This window comes from Ursus americanus, chromosome 5, assembly GCF_024610735.1.
Source record: "Ursus americanus isolate L20-20 chromosome 5, mUrsAme1.1.p, whole genome shotgun sequence".
Lineage (NCBI taxonomy): Eukaryota > Metazoa > Chordata > Mammalia > Carnivora > Ursidae > Ursus > Ursus americanus.
This window is the reverse complement of record NC_142131.1, coordinates 18,958,037-18,979,800: the sequence shown is the minus strand read 5'-3', so window position 1 is coordinate 18,979,800 and position 21,764 is coordinate 18,958,037. Positions and strand designations below refer to the sequence as shown.

The 21,764-nt window shown below is 37.1% G+C and overlaps 2 protein-coding genes across 4 annotated transcripts in view; one reads left to right on the top strand and one right to left on the bottom strand.

Moving 5' to 3' along the window:
- POLR3G (RNA polymerase III subunit G) overlaps positions 1-21,764 on the top strand; it is a 97,363-nt gene that overhangs the window by 34,146 nt on the left and 41,453 nt on the right. For all 3 annotated transcript variants that reach the window (XM_087861986.1, XM_087861985.1, XM_045796292.2), the window contains one exon: positions 18,745-18,846. The gene's annotated coding sequence lies outside the window, so the exon portion shown is untranslated. The remainder of the gene's footprint in view (positions 1-18,744; positions 18,847-21,764) is intronic.
- MBLAC2 (metallo-beta-lactamase domain containing 2) lies at positions 8,762-21,682 on the bottom strand. The gene is made up of 2 exons (XM_045796291.2): positions 20,766-21,682; positions 8,762-12,075 (listed from the first exon to the last, which is right to left on the bottom strand). Exons 1-2 carry the CDS (start codon positions 21,217-21,219, stop codon positions 11,690-11,692), a joined length of 840 nt encoding a protein of 279 aa, XP_045652247.1. The 5' UTR covers positions 21,220-21,682; the 3' UTR covers positions 8,762-11,689.

Here is a 21,764-nt window from a genome sequence, read left to right as displayed (position 1 = left end):
CTTTTCTTTAGTGGATGGCAGTGGTCTCTCAGGGAAATTACCTAACTAGCACTGATCAGGCGATTCCTGATTGACTGGTTTAAGATAACATTTCTGGGAAAACCAAAACTGTAATTAGGTTAAGTCTCAGTTTGGTGACATGGGGCTTAGCATACATGACTCCATTTTCAAACTGTTGTCTTGTTTTTAACATGGTCCAGAGCTGTGATCACACAAAATTAAACTTATAAGATGTTTACTGGTGAGGAGGGATGGTGCAAGAATTCCAAATTTGTAATTATGACTCTCCCACATTTTTCAATATCACTGGAAATATTGGTGTTATGAACACTAGCACTTTTTTCCTAATTTTCAAGCTCCAAGGGAAGCCAAATGAAAATTAGAAACATATTTATAGATTTATCTTGAAAAATCTTTGTAACTGAGACTCAAAATTAGTCATGAAAGTGTTCTCTGTTTATGCGGAGTATGCAGTAATGGTTAAGAGTGTGGATGCTGGGGGCGCCTGGGTGGCGCGGTCATTAAGTGTCTGCCTTTGGCTCAGGGCGTGATCCCAGCGTTCTGGGATCGAGCCCCACATCAGGCTTCTCTGCTGGGAGCCTGCTGCTTCCTCTCCCACTCCCCCTGCTTGTGTTCCCTCTCTCGCTGGCTGTCTCTGTCAAATAAATAAATAAAAATAAAAAATCTTTAAAAAAAAAAAGAGTGTGGATGTTGGAACCAAACAGCCTAGATTTTAATCCTAGTTCATTTATCTATAAATTCTGTTTATAGATATCTGCTAACAAAGGTGTGGAGAGAGACAAGCTATTAATAGTACCTGCTTTATAGTACATTGTTGTAAGAAGCAAATAATGTAACTGAAACAAAACAGTGCTAGGCATGTGAAAAGTGTTGTAAAGCAGGCTAATATGAGAATAAGTCATATTAAAGGATGATTTTCAGAGATGGTTAAAATCATGGCTCTGACATAGATATAAAATGAACATGTGTCAAAAATTCTATTTAACTTATTTTGTTTTTAGTTCATTTATTTAAATAATCTCTACATCCAACGAGGGGCTCAAACTCATGACCATGAGATCAAGAGTTGCACGCTCTTCCAACTGAGCCAGCCAAGCACCCCTATTTAACTTACTCTTAATGAGAGAACCAGGAAAATGTCACAACTGGTTAAAAGGAAAAGTCAAAGAACAGAAATATCTGTAGACCAAAAATATTGAAATGAATTTATAGAGGGACAAAAAACTTGCTTTTTGGCATGGAATGGTCCCTATTCTCCTTCTACCAGAAAGAATTTATTTGCATATCGATAGACAAGAATTTCATGCATTGCTATTTACTCTTCCAAGACAAGGAAACCAAACCCAAGAGACTCTCTGAACAGCATTTCAATAAATAGTATTTATTAATTTGGGAAAATCCCTCATTCTTGAAGTATGCAAAATATCCTAATGCTTCTGGTCTACCAGGAACAAGATTTCTTACCACTTGTAAGTCTGGAACTGTCTTGGTCCCTCTAGGCTACTGTACAAAAATACCATAGACTAGGTGGTTTATAAACAGCAATAATGTATTACAATTCTGGAGGCTGTGAAGTCCAAGATCAAGGCAGATTCCATGTCTGGTGAAGGCCTGCTTCATAGACAATTGCCTTTTCATTGCATACTTGCATGGCAGAAGGGATGAGGGAACTTTCTGGGACCTCTTTTATATGGGCATTAATCCCATTCATATAGATTCTGTCCTCATGACCTAATCACCTCCCCAAGTCTCCAACTCCAAATACCAGCATGTTAGGGATTAGGTTTCAACATATAAATTTCGAGGGACACAAACTTCAGTCTATAGCAGAGACTCTGTAAGGCAGGCAAAGGACAGCTTTCCAGAAAGGACTCAGTAGGCAGTGGGTGCATAAGTAAGGTCAGTTTTAATTCCTGAAAAGCAGCCTATAATATCTGATTAAATGAGTACCATTCTTAAATATGACATTGTAGGAACAACCTTGCTTCTATTAATGATTTTTCCAATTATATCCTAGCAAAAAGAGGGACAGATTCTCACTGAAACCATGCAAATAACTATAGTACCTTGCAAAGTAAGTCTATCATTAAGAGTGTCTGTTGGGGCTGGGGCTAGTCAGTGAGAAGCTGATATCTTTTTTTTAAATGTTTTCAGATTACAAAAAGTTTATTTAATTGCTGTGGACTACAGTTAGCTTAAGAAGGAAAGATAAGGGCTTCTTTAGATATCTAGAAAATAGAACATTAAGACAATATCAATGGGATGCCTGGGTGGCTCGGTTGGGTAAGTGTCTGCCTTTGGCTCAGGTCATGATCCCAGGGTCCTGGAATTGAGTTCCACATCAGGCTTCTTGCTCAGTGGGGAGCCTGCTTCTCCTTCTGCCTGCTGCTCCCCCTCCCCCTGCTCATGCTGTCTCTCTGTCTGACAAATAAATGAATAAAATATTTTTTAGTAAATAAAAGGAGGATCTGTATGTACTGCCCCAAAAAAGTACTTTAAAAAAAGACAGTATCAACAATGTTTTGAAAAAATAACCACAATAAAAATTTCCTTTATCAGTTTATTCAGTACTATCTAAGAAATTCTTTTTCGCTAGATCTTAAGATGGCAGTCTTGTGAAGCCATCTGCTTCTCAATTAAAGTGTTCTAGAATCCTGACTCCAGCCCCCAGTATGCTCTGAAAGTTGGCTAAGTGTTATCATGAAAAGCCTGTACCCAAGAGCTTGTTCTTTGAAGTGTCAATAGTTTGAAGTAGCTGGCACATTCCTTTTCCCCTGGGCTCTGAACTGATTCTTCTTTGTTAAGTACACACACTCAGACCTGTAGCTGATTGTAGATTGCTTCAGGCAAGCATAAGAATAAAAAAAAAAAAAAACTGTCCATAGATGAGAGAGACTTAAAATGGCTGTGACTAATTTATTACTAATAATTTTCAAATTTGGAAGGTCTAATTAGAGTTCATAATAAGATGAATGTAACTGACAAAGAAATCGGCTGTTTCTATGGCATGTAAACCAAATAAAGCCATTTCCAAAAAAATTGACAAAATGTCTGTAAGGGGCAATGACTAAGCCTATTTTCAAAGAGTTGAGTGAGGAGCACCTGGGTGTCTCAGTTGGTTAAGCATCTGCCTTTGGCTCAGGTCATGATCCTGGGGTCCTGGGATCCAGCCTTGCACAGCGGGGAGCCTGCTTCTCCCTCTCCCTCTGCCCCTCCAACCCGCTTGTGCTGTCTCTGTTGTGCACTCTCTCTCTTTCTCTCTGTAATAAATAAATAACATCTTTAAAAAAAAGAGGTCAGTGAATGTTTCACCTGATCCATAAAAAATAGATGATCATAATTTTGAAAAGGAAAAAAAAAATATTGAACTCTAACATTTAATCCTGAGGAATAATATACATAGAATACCAAAAATATACTAAGAATATTAAGTGACAGGATTCGGTATGTCTGGATAGGTTCTGGACATCTATATTTATTTATATAAAACTCCATGGGATAAGTCTTATATGCATATCAGGTTGAAACGACTGGCCCATATGATACTAGATTCAAATTATAGAGTAAGATTTTGGCAGGAAGAATTTAAAAACATAACTGAAATTATGACTACTAATATAGTGTTGCCTTCTTTCACTAGACAGCATACTGCCAGGCCCCTCACAAATACAGAAAAAGTCAATAGAATTCTATTTTAGCCATTTTGATCAGTGTCGAAAGTTAAAACTCATAATGGGAAATGAGGCATTGGCAAATCTCAGGAACAACCCATGAAGGATATAAAAATTTAACTTCGGGAAAGCAAAGTGTCTTTTCTGATTGGACAATTCTTCTCATGCAACTCATCACAAGTAACATATCAAATGAGCCTGAGCTTGGCTCTGCTGCCTTGGCTGTCCTCTGTTCCATTTAGTCTCTCATGTCCCCAACCACATACAAATATTTCTTGAGTTTGTAGCAGCATTTTTCACAATAGTCAAAAAGTAGAAGCAACCCAAATGTCTATCAAGGGATAAATGAATAATCAAAATGTTGTATATATTTGGCAATAAAAAGAAATGAAACAGAGATACGTGCTACAAACATGGGTGAGCTCTGAAAACATTATGCTGAATGAAGGAAGTCAGACTCAAAGACACATGCTGTGTCATTCCATTTATCTGAAATGTCTGGAATAGGCAAATCCCTAAAGACAAAAAGTAGATTAGTGGTTACCTGGGCCTGGCAGGGAGAGAAAAATGCAGACATATTGCCAATAGGTACAAAGTTTCTTTACGTGGTAATAAAAATGTCCTGGAATTAGATTGTGGTGTTGGTTGCACATTTTAGTGAATATACTTAAAACCACTGAATTGTATACTGTAACAGGGTGAATTTTATGGTATGTAAATTTTATCTTAATAATAAACATTTTTTTAAAAAGATAGTGTGGAGCAAAGGCAGTCAGTGCCTCTGTCAGCTGTGCAGAAGCATGAGAGACCCATAGAGAATTGTCTCCCACTGTTTCTATCCAAGTACACAGTGTTTTTTAAAACATAGCTTTCCTTCTATATGTTTTAACTTACATACAAATATATATATTTGTATATATTTCTTATTTATGTTTAATATGTTTCCTTACATATTTTAGGTGTATGCCTAGGTATTTAAAATTATTCTAAGTACATATTATTATTATATTATTATAAATTATATCTTTGAACTCATTTTTGTTTGTATAAATAAAGACAATAGATTTTTTTAAAAGATTTTATTTATTTATTTGAGAGAGACAGGGAGAGAAAGATTCATGAGTGGAGAGAGGGAGAAGCAGAATCCCTGGCTGAGCAGGGAGCCCAATGTAGGGCTTGATCCCAAGACCCTGAGATCATGACCTGAGCCAAAGGCAGACGCTTATTAACCAACTGAGCCACACAGGTGCCCCAAGACTATAGATTTTTTGAAGACTTTATTTTTTTTAGAGCAGTTTTCATAGCAAAATTGAGGAGAAGGTAGGGATTTCCCATAGGCCACCTACCCCCACATGCATAGCCTCCTTCGTCATTAACATCCCCCATCAGAATAGAACATATGTTACAATGATATGTCTTCATTGACACATCATACTCATCCAAAGTTCACAGTCTACCTTAGGGTTTACTCTTGATATACATTCTATAGATTCCACAAATATATAATGACTTGTAACCATCATTATGTATTCTACCTATTCATCCCTTCCCCCAGCCCCAGCCCCTAGCAAGTGCAGTGAGGAGGGCCAGAGGGAGAGGGAGAGAAAGAGAATCCCAGGTAGACTCCCTGCTGAGCATGGAGGCTGACTCAGGGCTCAATCTCAAGACCCTGACGTGGTGATCTGAGCCGAAATCAAGAGTCGGAAGCTCAACCGACTGAGCTACCCACAGGTCTTTTTACTATCTCTAATTTTGCCTTTTCCAGAATCATACAGTATGTAGTCTTTACAGATTGGCATCTTTAACTTAGTAATAGGCATTTATGTTTCCTCCATATCTTTTCATGACTTGATAGCTCATTCCAGCGTCTAGATGTACCACAATTATCCATTCACCTATTGAAGGACAACTTAGTTGTTTAATTGCCATCTGTATGTCTTCTTTGGTGAAGACTATAGGTTTTTAGTGTTAATTTCATATACTGCTATTTTGTTAAATTTTCCTACTGCTTTAAGTGTTTTTTCCATTCATTTCCATTTATTCTTTTGGTTTTTCCACAAGATGCTGGCTTTGGTGTATATATTTATTTATTTATTTATTTATTTATTTTTTTTTTTTTTAAAGATTTTATTTATTTATTCGACAGAGATAGAGACAGCCAGCGAGAGAGGGAACACAAGCAGGGGGAGTGGGAGAGGAAGAAGCAGGCTCATAGCGGAAGAGCCCGATGTGGGGCTCGATCCCATAACGCCGGGATCACGCCCTGAGCCGAAGGCAGACGCCTAACCACTGTGCCACCCAGGCGCCCCTGGTGTATATATTTAAACTTAAGAATATAACACTTTAGGGGTGCCTGGGTGGCTCAGTCGGTTAAGCATCTGCCTTTGGCTCAAGTCGTGATCTCAGGGTCCTGGAACGAGCCCACATCAGGCACCCTGCTCAGTGGGGAGTCTGCTTCTCCCTCCCCCACCACCCCGCTTGTGTGCACTCTCTATCTCAAATAAATAAATAAATCTTTAAAAAAAAAAGAAAGAAAGAGAGAGAGAAAGAAAGAAAGAAAGAAAGAGAAAGAAAGAAAGAGAAAGAAAGAAAGAAAGAAAGAAAGAAAGAAAGAAAGAAAGAAAGAAAGAAAGAAAGAAAGAAAGAAAAAGAAAGAAAGAAAGAAAGAACACTTTATAGAGATCCATGTGTAGGAGAGGCAAGGAAGGGAGGCCCTGCTGTGGTGTACATTGTAAGGTGATTTCACTGGGCCCTTTCTTTGGGGACCCTAGATTCAGTATCATTACATCTTTTAGGTGTCAAATTTCTAAGAAAAGTATCTTTCAGTCTCTTGCCTGGAGGATAGAATTGTTACAAATAGCTGCCAACATTCAGGTTGGAAGAGTTTCTGGGACTGTGAATTTTAAGTATACAAATTTTCACTGTACATAAACCTTTGGTAAATCCCTCTGTTTTCAATATAGAACCCCAGTTCAACAAGGCTCACTTCCCTCTCAATAGAGATCCTGCTTTACCTTCTCCACATAATAATCCTAGAGTCAGAAGCAAATTACAGTTTGTGGGATCTGAAACATGCAATTTGGGGGCTTTGAGAAAAACAATAAAAAATAATTTAGCTTTTCAAATTAAAACAAATAAATGACCATCTGAACACACTTCTTGGGCCCCTCTCAGACCCATGACGGGGGCCCATGCAAGTGCTAGGTCGTAAAGCTACAGATTATTTAACTTCATGGTAAATCTAAAATAACCTCCAATTTTCCCTGAGGTGGGGGAGAGGAAATTGCTTAGTAGTCTAGTTAGGGAGGGATTTGGTGGTCTAAATTGCAAACAGAATTTAAATAAAAAAGACCTTTACCACAACTCCTAGAAGTACCTGGTACTATCAATTTCTAAGCCTTTTGCAGGGGCAAGCAGGGGGACTTGTGTTGTAATAAGATCGCTTCTTGGCTTTCCTTATTCTTGTTTTCTGCTTTCTTGGGTTTACCAAATTAGTTTTCATTCATCTGTCAGATTTTCAGGGTCAGAATGTTAATGTGCTTGTCTCCTTTACCACTCTTGATGTTCTTGAGTTTCGGTCAGTAAAAAAATGATTTTCCTGTCATTTTACTAAGTTTCAGAAAAGAGCAGAGGTAAAGATACATGCTCAGTCTACAATTCTTAACCTAAAATCAGAATGTGCCAAATCACACTCCAAAATTGCCCCCTCCCCAAATGGCTGGAAGTGTTTTACACTTTTAGCAGCACAGCATGAAAATATCCACTTACCCTTACACTTGCCAATACTCCATATTCTCAAAATTTCCCAATCCGGTTAGAGTAAACTGTCTTATTATTTAAATTTACATTTCCCTGATTACTGCTGAGGTTCAGCATAATTCTGTATGTTTATTGGCCATTGTGTTACCTCTTCTGTGAATGACCTGTTCATATAATTTACCCATTTTTGTATTAGGTAGTAAAGGGGAAAAGAACATACCATCCCAAAATAGGCCACTCTGGCATACTGATTGACCTGAAGATGGGTGAGAAAAAGCAGACACAGGAAGGGTTCTTTGACCTTTCCCTTTCTACCTAAAACAGGGCATACAGTTTCCCATAAAGAAGGTGCCCTTGCTGGTATCAGGAAGAAGAGAACATTTGTATCACTGGAGACAGGGAGTTGACACCAAGCTTAATCTGTATCAACAAACATTTTAGAAAACTCCTTGTCCTTCATTAGTTTCCCTCATCTATTTCCTAGTCATTTTCCCACAGTTTACCAACACTAGTCCAAACCCTCTTTTTCTGTCTCATCAGTCTCCAGAATTTATTGTTCTTTGTTAAAATGGTATATAAACTCTCAATACTATCCACTTCTTTGGCTTTTCATTTCTTATATATAAAAGCCTCCACATACATGTAAAATTATTAACATGAAATAAAAGTTGTATGCTTTGCTGCTGTTAATTTGTGTTTTTAAAGTTTAATCCTCAGGCCAGCCACAGAAACTGAGGGTACAGGAAAGGTCTTCCCTCCCTTACTAAAGTAGTTGACATTTTTCTTATTGATTTGTAGGCATTCTTTACAGTTATTAAAACAAAAATTGCTGTTATGCAATTTGTGAATATTTTCTTTTAATTTATCTTTTTCACTTTCTGGCATCTGAGTTCTAGGACATTTTAAATTTTGATAATCTTGCTTTTTATTTCTATATAAAGATCTTCCCTATCCTAATATCTTAAACATGATTTAAATTTTCTTTTAATACACATATGGTTCCATTTTTCAAACTTAGATCTTTAATCCATTTGGAATTTATTTTTATGTTGTCAAGGGCCTTTTTTCCCACATCAACAATTGGGATACATACTGAATAGCTCATCTTTTATCCATTGATTTAAAATGCCATATTTATTAACTACTAAAAGTTTATATGGGCATTTTCAGTTTCTGGATTCCCTATTCTTGCCCACAGATTTGATATCTTACTTATTACACATTTAAAAAACTGCATTTCACATAAGAAATATCCTTGTAAGAAATTAAATGGGAATATGCTAATATTAGAAAAAAATACCAGCTAGAGATTGAAATAAAATGTCCACTTTAATATTTATCACACAAATATTTACTTACACTTATCTGAAAATTATAAGACAATTTGTGCATGTCACAATCATCTTACTAGTCATATAAGAACTACACATAATCATTTATTCAACTATATCAGGATAACACACAAGGTTTTTGTTTGTTTTAGACTTCTTAGTTAAAAGGAAACACCAAATAAGGAAAATGAATTTCCAAAGATTAAGTTATTAACAATACAAATAAAGATTATTCCTAAATGTCTTACATTTTTGCAATTTTGAATTATACTTACATACTCTTAGTTCCAAAAACCATAAATAATAACATGGGTCACTGTCAGGGTGAAAATATATATTTTTTAAAGCTTCTTTTAAAATATGCTATTATTATGCTTAACATCACTTGATTTATTCTTGGCACATGTGGCATCTGGGAAAGTAAAAATACATTTTGCCAATTTTATGTTATTGTGCAGGTACAAGAGAAAGAGCACAGTTTGGGATGCAGACAGACCTGTGTTCAATTACCAGCTTTGTTCAAAGTTATGTTGTGTGAGGCTGGTCAATTATTTCTTGGCACTGGGGCCAGGATTAAACTAAATAATGCATATTTTAAAATGCATAGCATGGGCACTAAATGAATGATAGATCCTTTCCCCAATTTATTCACACTGAAACAAAAGCAAAATATCACAGTCTTATGTTTTTGTACAACTTGAAAAACTGAAAAAAAATTTGGAAATTTAAAAATAAAATTAACATGTTTTGAAAAATTATGCTTTTAAGAAATAAAGAAAGCCTTCATCAGGTTTAAATATTTCTCAATAAAACTTAGTGCCTACTATACCCTGATTTTTTTTAAAGTCCTAAAGTATGATAAAATGGTCAATGGTTAAGGACTTTTGGTTTGTTTGTTTTTTTGTGCTACTGATACAAAAATAATGGCTATATTTAAGGCTCATTAAGTGATTGTAGTTGCCCTGAACCAAATCTATATTCTTGATGTTGTACTATCAATTGAAACAGACCTACTGCCTTGAATAAGAAGATTCATTTGGTGGCATGTGGCAGTGTAGCTTGTCTGTCATTGAGGATGATTCTTATATACACAATCACAAACCCACCTTTCTCATGCTAAATACTTGGTGTTTGGAAGATCTAAGATTCCTGAACATTAAGTTTAAATTGTCACAAGGAATAGCCTACTTTACACAGCAATGCTTCCATCCCTATTCTTGGATCTTTTGTCCCCTACTCTGACCACCTAACAAATTGTCTTTCCAAATCTGACTGAAAAACCCCTCCTTCAGGAATCTTTTCCTAACCAAACTCCACATCCCTCCACTTATGTCCCTGATACTATTGTGTAGTTTCTATTAGCTTCAACCTGCATATATTATTATTCGTGTTTTATTTGCCTTCTACTTCCAGCTAAAATGTAGTCTCTTTGACTTCTTAAGCTTCCACAGTGTTTCGCACAATACTGTGCATGTATATATGTATGTGACTGTGTGTATGCATGTGATATGTGTGGATGTGCATGTGTTGAATGAATATAAGACCAAAGAACCTGGGTGGGTGGAATTGGGAACATTTCACAATTTTTCAGAAATCAAAGTTGCTAAACCTTCCTAATACTAAAAAATCTGGTTCCCAAAGCTATCTCAGTTTGGTTTTGGACATGTCAATAATAAAAAAGGCAGTGAAAAACCTGTTTAAAAAACCTTTATGAAATATTCCAAAAGGCTTTTTAATAAATTATAGAGAGCACCAAACCAAAATGTTTTACTAAATAGTGGGCAAACCTTTCCTATAACTTTATAAATGTAGACTTCTTTTCATTCAAGACAAAGAATACTGAACAGGAATAGGTGTTGTGAATCAGGATAAAAAAGGCAATTCACTCTAAGTCAATATCTAATGCATATTTTGCAATTAATCTGAAAAGCCTTCTGTGATACATATGTATGTGATGGTAAGTAAAAGAATGATTTCTATCAGGATGCCGTAGATCTCTATAATTGTTGTGATACTATAAAATATGACACATATACTGAAGCTGCTATTTAATAAGAAAAATTTTGTTTATAATAGCTGTTAATATTAAAATAGGATATAATAAAAAATTATTTTCAATGTGTATATTTTCAAATTTGCCTGACAGTGTCCTTTTGAGAAATCTGACAATTTGTAATTAAACTACAGACATTTGAATTTCACTTTTACGATTGAAAATATTACACGCACATAACAAACAACGCTATTAGTAGCTTTTTACTGAAGCGCTCTGCAAGTTATATTTAAAGCTTTGCAATAAAACAAAATTCATTGTACTCTTTGTAAGTAAAATTTCACAACATATAATGTACACTATAATTACATTAAGAATAAATAAACGAAGCTTAAAAATTCTATGCCATAACAATGGATTGTTTCAGCTGTCATTTTAAATGTTAATTTATATGTTTGTATTGAGTACTAATGTATTTTAAACTCAAGAACCTTTATCTTTAAATAATATACTAAAAATATCAAGTTTGGAGTATAAACATAAAACTTTATGCCTCTTTTTCTATGTCATCTAAGACATAAAATAAGACAAATGTGAGGCAAAGGACAGTTCTTTCTGTTACTGCAAAATGCCTCCTTGCTTTCACATATATTTCTATGTCATTTCTGGATATTACAAGGTGACAAATATTACAAGATGACAGCTTGGCAAAGTATAAGCTTATTTAAGCGATTTCTTATTTGGAAGAAAGAAAAAAAATTAAACAAAGAACCTCCTTTTTTGGCTTACTCATTCTCAATCTTTTTTTCTCTAGTAAAGTACTTCTTGAAATGCTCACTATTATCATTTTAAACAGCACAAAATGAATTGGATTAATTTATAGAACTAATCACAATAGGTTATCGGTATAGATACTAGGGTGAGGTCCTAGAATTTGTTACACGTAAGGCTAAACTTGCAAGAGATCGCATAGCAAAAGTAGAAACTTTGTGACATATCCCAGCTTTTGAAATATAGTTAGAAGCCAATCGAAAAAGCCTTTCAGCACCAAAGGTATTGAAGTGCCCAGGAAGCACCTTCTCTACCAGACCTCTGTCCACTAATTCTATCAGACGTTCACAGGTTCCAACATAGTCACTTATCCTGCTGTATGGGAGCCAGTCAATCAGTGATCCATCATACACCACGTCTCCACTGAAGAGAATCTTTCGGTCTTTGTCATGTAAGCAAATACTGCCCCTGGAGTGACCAGGCATGTGCATAACAGTGAGCTGTCTGTCACCAAGGTTGATCACATCCCCTACAAATGGAAACAGAGTTTACAGATAAACATGTTGTATACTTGACTTCAATCACTTAAAGAATAAAAGAACATTAGGTGGTTTCAAAGAGGTCTGGAAGGATGACATTTACTTTAATTTTATTTCAAAAATACAATATTTCTTAATGATGATTTAAAAATAAAAATAAGTTGCCCATATTTCATTTCTATTGTTTGCTTGACCAGTGTTTGTCGAAGTGAGTTATGTGGAACACTATTTCTGTAGGTTGTTGTGTTACATAAAAGAAAAGGAAGATTCTGTAGTCAAATAGTTTTAGAAGTCTTTCCTTTGAGAAAAATGAAGCAGCTTTTTTTCTACAAGGCTTCTGAGAACTTTTTAATATGCTAATCTACATTGTAGATATACACAAGGGAGATATGATTGTACCATTTCTCAAACTTATCTGACTGCAAAACTTTTATTTTTCAGTACATCCATGGTACAAGTATCCTGATGACACAATTCATAAATGCTGCTCTTCGAGGTCTGAGTGCAAAATTGCTATTTCACTGGATTTAAATCAGTACTATCTTAAGTAAATCATCATAATTTAAAAGTTCCATATTGTTATCTTTAGTGCAAAGGTACACACAGAAAAAAATTAAAGACATATAGTTAAAAAGTTAATAGAATTAAAACTGTAATAATTGGAACTTGTTAAACCTAAAAGACAATGAAAGAGGAAAAAAGGAATAAATAAGAAATAGACATAGAAAACAACAAAATGGCAGACCTAAATTCAACTATATCAATAATTACATTAAATGTTAAAGGGATAAACATTCTAATCAAAGGCAGAGATTGTCAAAATAGATTTAAAAAGCAAGGTACAGGGGCTGCCTCAGTTGGTTAAGTGTCTGAATTAGGCTCAGGTCATGATCTCAGGATCCTGGGATCGAGTCCTGTGTCAGGCTCCTTGCTCAGTAGGGAGTCTGCTTCTCCCTCTCCCTCCACCTCTCCTCCCCCCAGTTGTGCATATGTGCTCTGTCTCTCAAATAACATCTTAAAAAATAAAAATAAATAATAATAATAATAAAAAGCAAGATACATATGCAGTCTATAAAAGAGGAACTTAAGGTCAAAGACAAAAAGAGGCTGAAGAAGTTATACCATATAAAGATTAATAAGAGAACTAGAGTGGCTATATTAATATTAGACAAAATAAGGACTATTAGTGAAGAAAAGAGGTACATTTTATTAGGATATACATTAAGTGGACACACTAAAAAATTATAAGTGTGCTTGTACCTAGAATAGAGACTAAAAATTCATGAAATAAAAACTGACAGAACTGAAATAAGAATAAACAGTTCAGGGGCACCTGGGTGGCACAGTTGGATAAGCATTGGACTCTTGATTTCAGCTCAGATCATGATCTCAGGGTCGTGAGATTGAGCCCCATGACAGGCGCCATGCTCAGCATGGATTCTACTTAAGACTCTTTCTCCCTCTCCCTCTGCCCCCCCATGCTCATTCATGCTCTCTCTCTCTCTCTCTCTAATAAATATTTTTTAAAAAAGAATAAATAGTTCAATTATGCTTAGAGATTTAAATATTCCTCTCTGAATATTCGTAAAACAAGTAGATAGAAAATCAGTAAGAATACAGAAGATGTGAACAACACTATCAACCAACTTGACCTAAGTGACCTATATGAAACACTTTCTCTTAAAACAGCATATATTCTTTTTAATTGCACATGGAATATTCATCAGGCTATACAGTGAGGCAATAAAGCAAGTTTCAGTAAATATGAAAGGAATAAAATCATAAAAATATGTTCTTTGACTACAACATAATTAAATCAGAAATTAATAACAAAAATAAATATGGGAAATATCCAAATACACACAAAGTAAGCATCACAATTCTATATAACTTATGGATCAAAGCTGAAATCACAAAGGAGATTAGAAAATCTCTTGAACTGAATGAAAATAAAAATAAAATATATCAGAATTTATGGGATGCAGCTAACATAGTGCTTAGAAAAAAGTTTATTGCTTTAAATGCTTATTTATAAAGGGTTAACTGTTTAAATTCAAAGTTTCTAACCAAAGTTTTGATCTTAAGAAGTTAGGAAAAGGAGCAAATCAAATATAAACTAAGTGTTAAGGAATAAATAATGAAGGCTGGAGCAGGAATAAATAAAATAAGAAACAAATATCAATAGAAAAAAATCAAAGAAACCAATAGTTGGTTCATTGAAAAGAGCAACAAAATTGATATACCACTGACTAGATGAAGAAACAAGTTAGAGAAAACACAAACTGCAAAAATCAGGAATGAAAGAAGGGGTATCACTACAGACCCTAAAGAAATTAAAAGGAGTATAAGGGAATTTTATGAATAACTTTAAGTCAACAAATTTAACAACTTAGTTGAAATAGACAAGTTCTTAGGAAGAGACAAATTACCTAAAGTGATTGAAGAAGAAACAGAAAATCTAAGTAGACCTATATCAAGCAAAGAAATTGATTAATAATTTAAATCTCCCCACAAAGAAAAGTCCAGGCTCAAAGATGGCCCCATTGGTCAATTCTGTCAGTTGCTCATTACAGCAAAAGAATTTAGACTTTCAGACTATAGATGAGGAGGGAAAGCTTTCAAATTCAATTTTAGACAAAGACAATGTAAAAAAACAAAACTACAAACCAATATTCCTAATGAAAGTAGTCCCAAAATCCTTATCAAAATATTGGTGAATTAAATACAGCAATTTATAAATAGAATAATGACCAAATGGGGTTTATCCCAGAATGTAAATTTGGTTTGACCTCTGAAAATCAAGTACTGTAATATACTATATTAGTAAAATAAAGGAGAAAAGCCATATGAATATCTCAATAGATGCACAAAAAGCATACGACAAAATCCAACCCTTACTGGTGGTAAAAACTTTCAGCAAACTAGAAAGAGAAGGGAAGGTCCTCAACTTGATAAACAGCACCTATGAAAAACCTACAGCTAACATAACACTGAAATAGAAACACTAAATGCTTTCCTCCTAGATAAGAACAAGGCAAGGATGTTTACTTTTACCAATTCTATTAAACATTACACTGAAAATTCTAGCCAGTGCAATAAGCCAAGAAAAAGAGAGTGATGTCACACAGAGTTAGAAAAGAAGTAAATCTGTCTTTATTCACTGATAACAAGATCTTTTTGTAGAAAATCCTAAGAAATGTACAAAAAAGCTAGAGAATTTAAAAAGCAAGTATAGCAATGTCACAGCGTACCAGATCAGATACAAAAATCAATTGTAGGGGTGCCTGTGTGTCTCAGTCAGTTAAGCGTCCGCCTTCAACTCAGGTCACAATCCCAGGGTCCTTCCTGGGATTGAGCCTGCACAGGGCTCCCTGCTCAGCAGGGACCCTGCTTCTCCCTCTCCTGCTCCCCCTGCTTGAGCTCTCTCTCTCGCTCTGTCAAATAAATAAATAAATAAATAAAATCTTTTAAAAAATCAATTGTATTGAGGCACCTGGGTGGCTCAGTCGTTAAGCATCTGCCTTCGGCTCAGGGCATGATCCCGGCATTCTGGGACCGAGCCCCACATCAGGCTCCTCTGCTGGAAGCCTGATTCTTCCTCTCCCACTCCCCCTGCTTGTGTTCCTTCTCTTGCTGGCTGCCTCTATCTCTGTCAAATAAATAAATAAAATCTTAAAAAAAAAATCAATTGTATTTCTATAAATTATCAATGAGCCATCAAAAAAATGAATATAAAAAGCCATTTCATTCACAATAGCATTAAAAAGAAAATACTTACAAAGAAAAATTTAATAAAAGATGTTTTGTTCTATCTATACACTGAAAAATATAAAAACACCGTCAAGAGAAATTAAAGACTTAAAACAAAAGGAGAGCTATGCCATTTTTAATCAAAAAAATATATGTACATATTTCAAATAAAATATTCCAAAAGGGCTTAAAATGTAAGAAAAAGTTATTTGCCCCATTTGGACTCTATCTCTAATCCTGCTCCCAAGAATCAACCACTTTTCAACAATTTTTCTTCTGGTAGCTGCCTCTACTAGATATACCCATCTCTAAGTAATTTTTATATTTCATTTCTTGATTTACCAATGAGATATACTGTACTGATTTCATTCATGTATTGCCATTTCTTGGTTTTAAAATTTTAGATGATAGTGGTTGACTTCTACTATGAAATATAAGAATTTTTAGCTCTCTTTACTCTTCACTCTTCTACTGGCACTACACATGTATATATTTCTCATCCTCTCATCCTCCAAAGAGTAATGATTTAATTGCTCTAGTGTGGAGCTATTTATGCCTGGCATAGTATCATTGTTGGGAGTGTTATCTTTGCCATCATCCTGATGCTCCCTTTCAACTTTCTCTGGTATTTAATCTCCTGTTTCCTGTATTCCATGTCTTCCTCTTGCTTTATTTCCTTATTTTGAAGGGAGTAAATAGGATAAAATTATATCTTAGTAACTTTCTAAGTAACAGCATGTGGGCAATAATCTTTTTGAGAACTTCACTGTTAGTGAAATGGATGTAGAATTCTAAATTGGAAATAAATTGTATTCAAATAAGGCATAGTTCTTTTCTAGCTCCAGAGCTATTATGATCTGTCCAAAGACTTTTTAAAAAAGATTTATTTGCTTATTTGAGACAGAGAGAGAGAGTTGGGGGCGGGGGGAGGGGTGATGGCAGAGACAGAGGGAGAGAGAATCCACAAGCAGACTCCCTGCTGTGCACAGAGCCCTACCTAGAGCTGATCCCATGACCCTGAGATTATGACCTGAGCTGAAGGCAGACACCCATCTGAGCCACCCAGGATTTTTTAATTTAAATTTCTGGAAGCTTGATTCCAGTATTCTGAAATTTTACAATAATGTACCTTTGATTGGGTATGTTTTTATTCATGCTGGGAACTCTGTGGGCTCTCTCAATCTAAAATTTTACGTCCCTTAATTATGGGATATTTACAGAAGTTATCTTTATTATACTTTCTTTTCCTCCACTTTCTCTATTCTACCTGTGTCTCTTTTACTCCAATGATGAATTTTCCAAACTGGTCCTCTACTGGTTCTCTCCTGGTTTTCATTTTGCATATCTGCTCTTTAAGTTTTTCAACTTTAGCTTCCAGTTCTACTAAGAAACTTCTACCATTATTAGGGGCGCCCCGGTGGCTCGGTCAGTTAAGTGACTATTGATTTTGGCTCAGGTCATCTTCTAAGGGTCACGGGATCAAGACCCACGTTGAGCCCCATGTCAACCCCCATATGGGGCAGGCACATGTCTGCCTCTCTCTTTCCCTCACCCTCTGCCCCTCCCCCTATTGCACATGTGCCTGAAATCAATCTTTAAAAAAAAACAACTCCTGCCGTTTTAAATTCCAAGACTCTTGTATGTGTGTGTGTCTGTGTGTGTGCATATACTGTTCTGTTGCTTTTTATTTTTTTCTATTATTTTTTTCCTCTTGTTGCTTATTTTTAAAGCATCCTCTTGTCCTTTGGATGTCTTGAATGCAATAGCTTCTGTCATCCCGATGCTATTAATGATAGTCTTCAGCTCTCAAATTGCTTTATGCTATTTGTTTTAGTATTTGATCTCAAGTTAGACGATTTTCTCAGATTTTTCATAATGCTTGGTTGCCTGTTTAAGAATGGGGGGTGAAAAGGCTGCCTGAAGCACATGCATGGGGAACTAGTGACCAAGGCTTCACTGTAGAGAGATCAAGCCAAAGATTGATTAGAGATCAGCATCTTTATCTTTCCTCCAGGGCTGGATACATTTCCCAGATAAGATTCTTCCAATTTGCTACTTGGGGGGTAAATCCTTCTTGAAAACTAGTAGGGAACACACACACACACACACACACACACACACACACACACACACAAATTTCTTCTATTTTCCATACTGAATCCTGAGCTCAATAATAGTCTTTTAAGGTTCCTGCAGTACAAACTGGATTGGCTCTTCATTTCCCATTGCTGCCAGAAGATAAAACTGCTGACTCAGTTATCACATTTACTCTGCAGTGTCCGAAATAGTTCAATATGGATTTATAGTTAAACAGACAAATCATGGTCCCTTTATAGTAGTCTTAGTCAGGCTTGGGATGGAGTCAATTAGATGAGTTTTTCAACCTGCTACCTTTCTGGAATCTGTTTTTTGTTTTTAAACTCCCCAAATGATTTAAGTCCACCTGTCATTAACTGTGATTATTTTGGTGACTCTGGGCAAATTGTTTAAACATATATAACAGGGGACAAATGCCTGCACTTCGTATCATTTGAATATTGTAAATAACAGACAAAAAGATGTATGCCCAGTCAAGAAGAAGGTACTATATTAACCTCAGTTTTATCTATCTTCTTGTAGGAAGATACTATTTCACTATTAGTAGAAGGAGTTGTTTTTCCATCTAAGATGATAAACTGGATAATGATCCCTCTTTGTCCCTCATTTACAAGTCATCTTTTGGTCTAGTTATATGGTGCCCAGATTTAGGTGATCATCAGTTCACTAAATGAAATGTAATAAACTAGACTTCAGTCTCCTTATGCTCTAACTAAAGCAACGACTTTATGCTGTTTGGATATGTGCTGGTCATGTGTGTGTGTGTAACTGTGTATGAATTTTTCATATAAATATTTTATATCTCCTTCTAGGCATCTGGATTATGATAACAGCAAGTTAGCAGGCCACACCATTCAGAAGAGAAAGGAAATTAATATTCCTGAGAAAAGAGGAAATTAGATACTACTTGAGAGGTGAGGCATTCTGCTCTTAATGAAAAACACCTTTTGATTTAACACACTATCCTCAGCTTTAAGTGTTTGGTAAATATTAAGCTTTTTTTTCACATTTTCAAAGACTTACAGGCCTCCTGCAGTTCCAAAATGGTGTAATGTTACTACCATCAACTGGGATTTAGGAAACCTGGATTTTAGTCCCAGCTCTTTTCCAAACTGGATATGTGACCTTAGGCATGATATTCAGGCCTGCTTGGACTCTTCATCTATAAAACAGTAATTCTTATCATTCTTTCACCATTGATTTCCTATTGCTGGAACAGGAGCAAAAGTAAATAAATCAGAAGTAATGTATTCATTCAGAGAAGTTAATATATTTTAAATACTAATGTAAACATTTTTTGGTCTCAGTGCTACAATTAATTTACTCTGAATACCCATCAACTGCATGGAAATCCTACCTCTAAGAAGTATAAATTTTATCAAGAAATACAAGAAATACTGTAAATGTACTTTCCTTTCATCTCAAATTGTCAGATAATGATTCCCACCTAACCAGTCTTTTTTTAAATCTTTAGATTTAAATTTTAATGAAATGACTTTTTCAGTGTGGTGTGAGGTACAGAATCTGGCTTTCTATTTTTTTTATATTTCAAGTGATGAAGCTCTCATCTGCACAAAAAACTGATTATTGTAAAATATGTCATTATTTGTCATATTGGTCAGTCATAAAGTAGCCTTATTGTGCAACAGGACTTTTCTTCCTTTTGGAGGAACGTTTTAATAAATAAAATTGGTAATTAAAATGCTTTCAAGATGAAAATGTGAGAAGGAGATTTCATATCCTACTCAGAATTACCATAATATATTTATGGGGTAGGATTTATGATCTGCATGCTTTGATCTATTTTGCCTTGGTTCAAATCCTAGCTTTTGTCACTATCTTGCTCCGTGGACTCCAGGCAAGCCATTTAATTAGGGGTCAGCCACCTCATTCAAATGTGTTGTAAAGATACAATGAAATCAACAAAAGTATTCTAAAAAGAAAAAAGGAAATTAACATACAAATATCGCTATTGTAGCTAATTAGTTCAATTATTTAAGTGCCTGCTGGGGTTGAGAGGGCTGGGGCCCTATTCTACTGTATTTTATTCCATTAGCTTCTCTCTGACCCCATCCTGTCTTTTACAGAGCCAGAGGCCCAAGGCTATCCATACATTAGTCCACATACTTCACCATCACCGGAAATAACCTCCTTATTAATTTTTTCAGGCCTTGCTTTAAACCAGACCATATATTGTCATAATGTAGGACTCACATACTCTACTTTTTATGTTCGCTATCAAGCTTTTCTCTAATGAGGCTATATCAAGAACAGAAACCTACCTGGAAGATAAGGATGCACAAGCGGATTGGAACCACTGCTCTCTAGTGGCTTTCTAAACCTACAGGTGGGAATTGCTCATACCCAGCAATGACCACTGACATAGCGGATGAAGTCAGCCGGCCTCAAAAGAACAAGCATGTCATGAGCTCTCTGTGAAGAGTCATTCCTTAGAAATCTTTTCGCTAGAAAAGCATCTGGAAATCACACAGGTGTTCGGGAATAGAATGGGAAATCCCTAGTCACAAGCCTCTGTGGTGTTACTACTGTACCTTACACAGGAAACTGACTAGGGAGTGGGCCCGGCTTTAATTCCAGTACTTGGCGTTGCCACACGGTGCCAGAACTGGTCTCTGGTAGAGAAGGCTACGATGGCCTTGGCTCCGATCGAGTGGGCTTCTATTCAGGGAAGGGAGAAACAGTAGTGGTGTTTCTGCGATGTGACAAAACAGGCCAGCTTACAGCCACGCACGTCTGCAACATGCATCCCTCGAACAGTTTTTCCCAATCCCCTCCCTTAATGACAGAGCGCGCGCCCGCGAGGGCCCATTACCATCCTGCAGGATGAGGGTGGGCTGCACCGCCTGCACTCGGAACTGCCTGGCCCTCCAGCCGGGGCTGGGCGCCCGTACCACCTCGCTGTCAGACAGCCAGGTCACGGTCTCAAAGTTGTCCCCGCGAGCCAGAGCCTCCGCCTCGGCGTGATGCACGGCCACCCGGTCGAACTGGTAAAGGCCTCCGGAGTGGTCGAAGTGCACGTGGGTGGCCACGGCCAGCAGTGGCCGGCACGCCGCGTCCTCTTTGGCCCCGTGATCCTGCAAGAGGCCGGAGGAGTACAGGTACTCTGGGAGGCTGCGCAGCCCCAGGCCGGTATCGATCACCACATCTTGCTCGGAACCGCGCACCAGCCAGATGTTGGCGCGGTTGCCGGACTCGTAGAAGCGTTCCTGAATCCAGAAGATGCCGTCGCCCAGGGACTTGTGGGCGTACCACTCGAGCGCGGACATACTGGGCAGGGGTGCGGTCGGGCGGTGTGGGTGTAGGCGTGTGTGCCTCCGGCAGGCTGTCCAGACGCTAGGCGCTGCGAGGGTGTGGAGCGGTCAGCCTGCAGCCAGGAAGGAGGCGTAGAGCGAGGAGAGGGCGGGGGATCCGGAGGTGCGAGGGCGGGGGGAGAACTAGGAGGAAGGACGCGCCGAGACGCGGCCTGGAGACTCTGCCCGCACCCTCCAGCCAGGTCCGCAGAAAGCAAAGCTTGCTCTGCCCGCACCTAGGCGCTGGAGTAATCTCGGCTTCAGTAGCTGCAGCACGAGGGAGCGTTAATGCAGGGGCACTGCAGCAGACTGGAAACCCAGGAGATACTTTCTTCACCCCGGGGGTCTGACTGCAGAGGGGAGAAGCAAGTCGGGGGAGGTGCCAGGTCCTCCCACCCGCTGCGCGCTGCGAAGCGCACTTCCAGCCGGCGCCGAAAGAGTCAGGCCAAACCGGATGCAGGAGTACGGCGCCTGCCAAGGGCTAAAAAGCTCTTTGCCCAGCGGGCGGGGCCTAGCTAGGG

What these genes read in the sequence shown, in the direction of transcription:
- MBLAC2 (XM_045796291.2), bottom strand. Translation starts at nt 21,219, where the DNA reads ATGTCCGCGCTCGAGTGGTACGCCCACAAGTCCCTGGGCGACGGCATC. An exon ending in CACCCTCATCCTGCAGGATG is followed by an intron (nt 12,076 to 20,765) that starts GTAATGGGCCCT and finishes TTCCATTTGTAG; the next exon opens with GGGATGTGATCAACCTTGGT.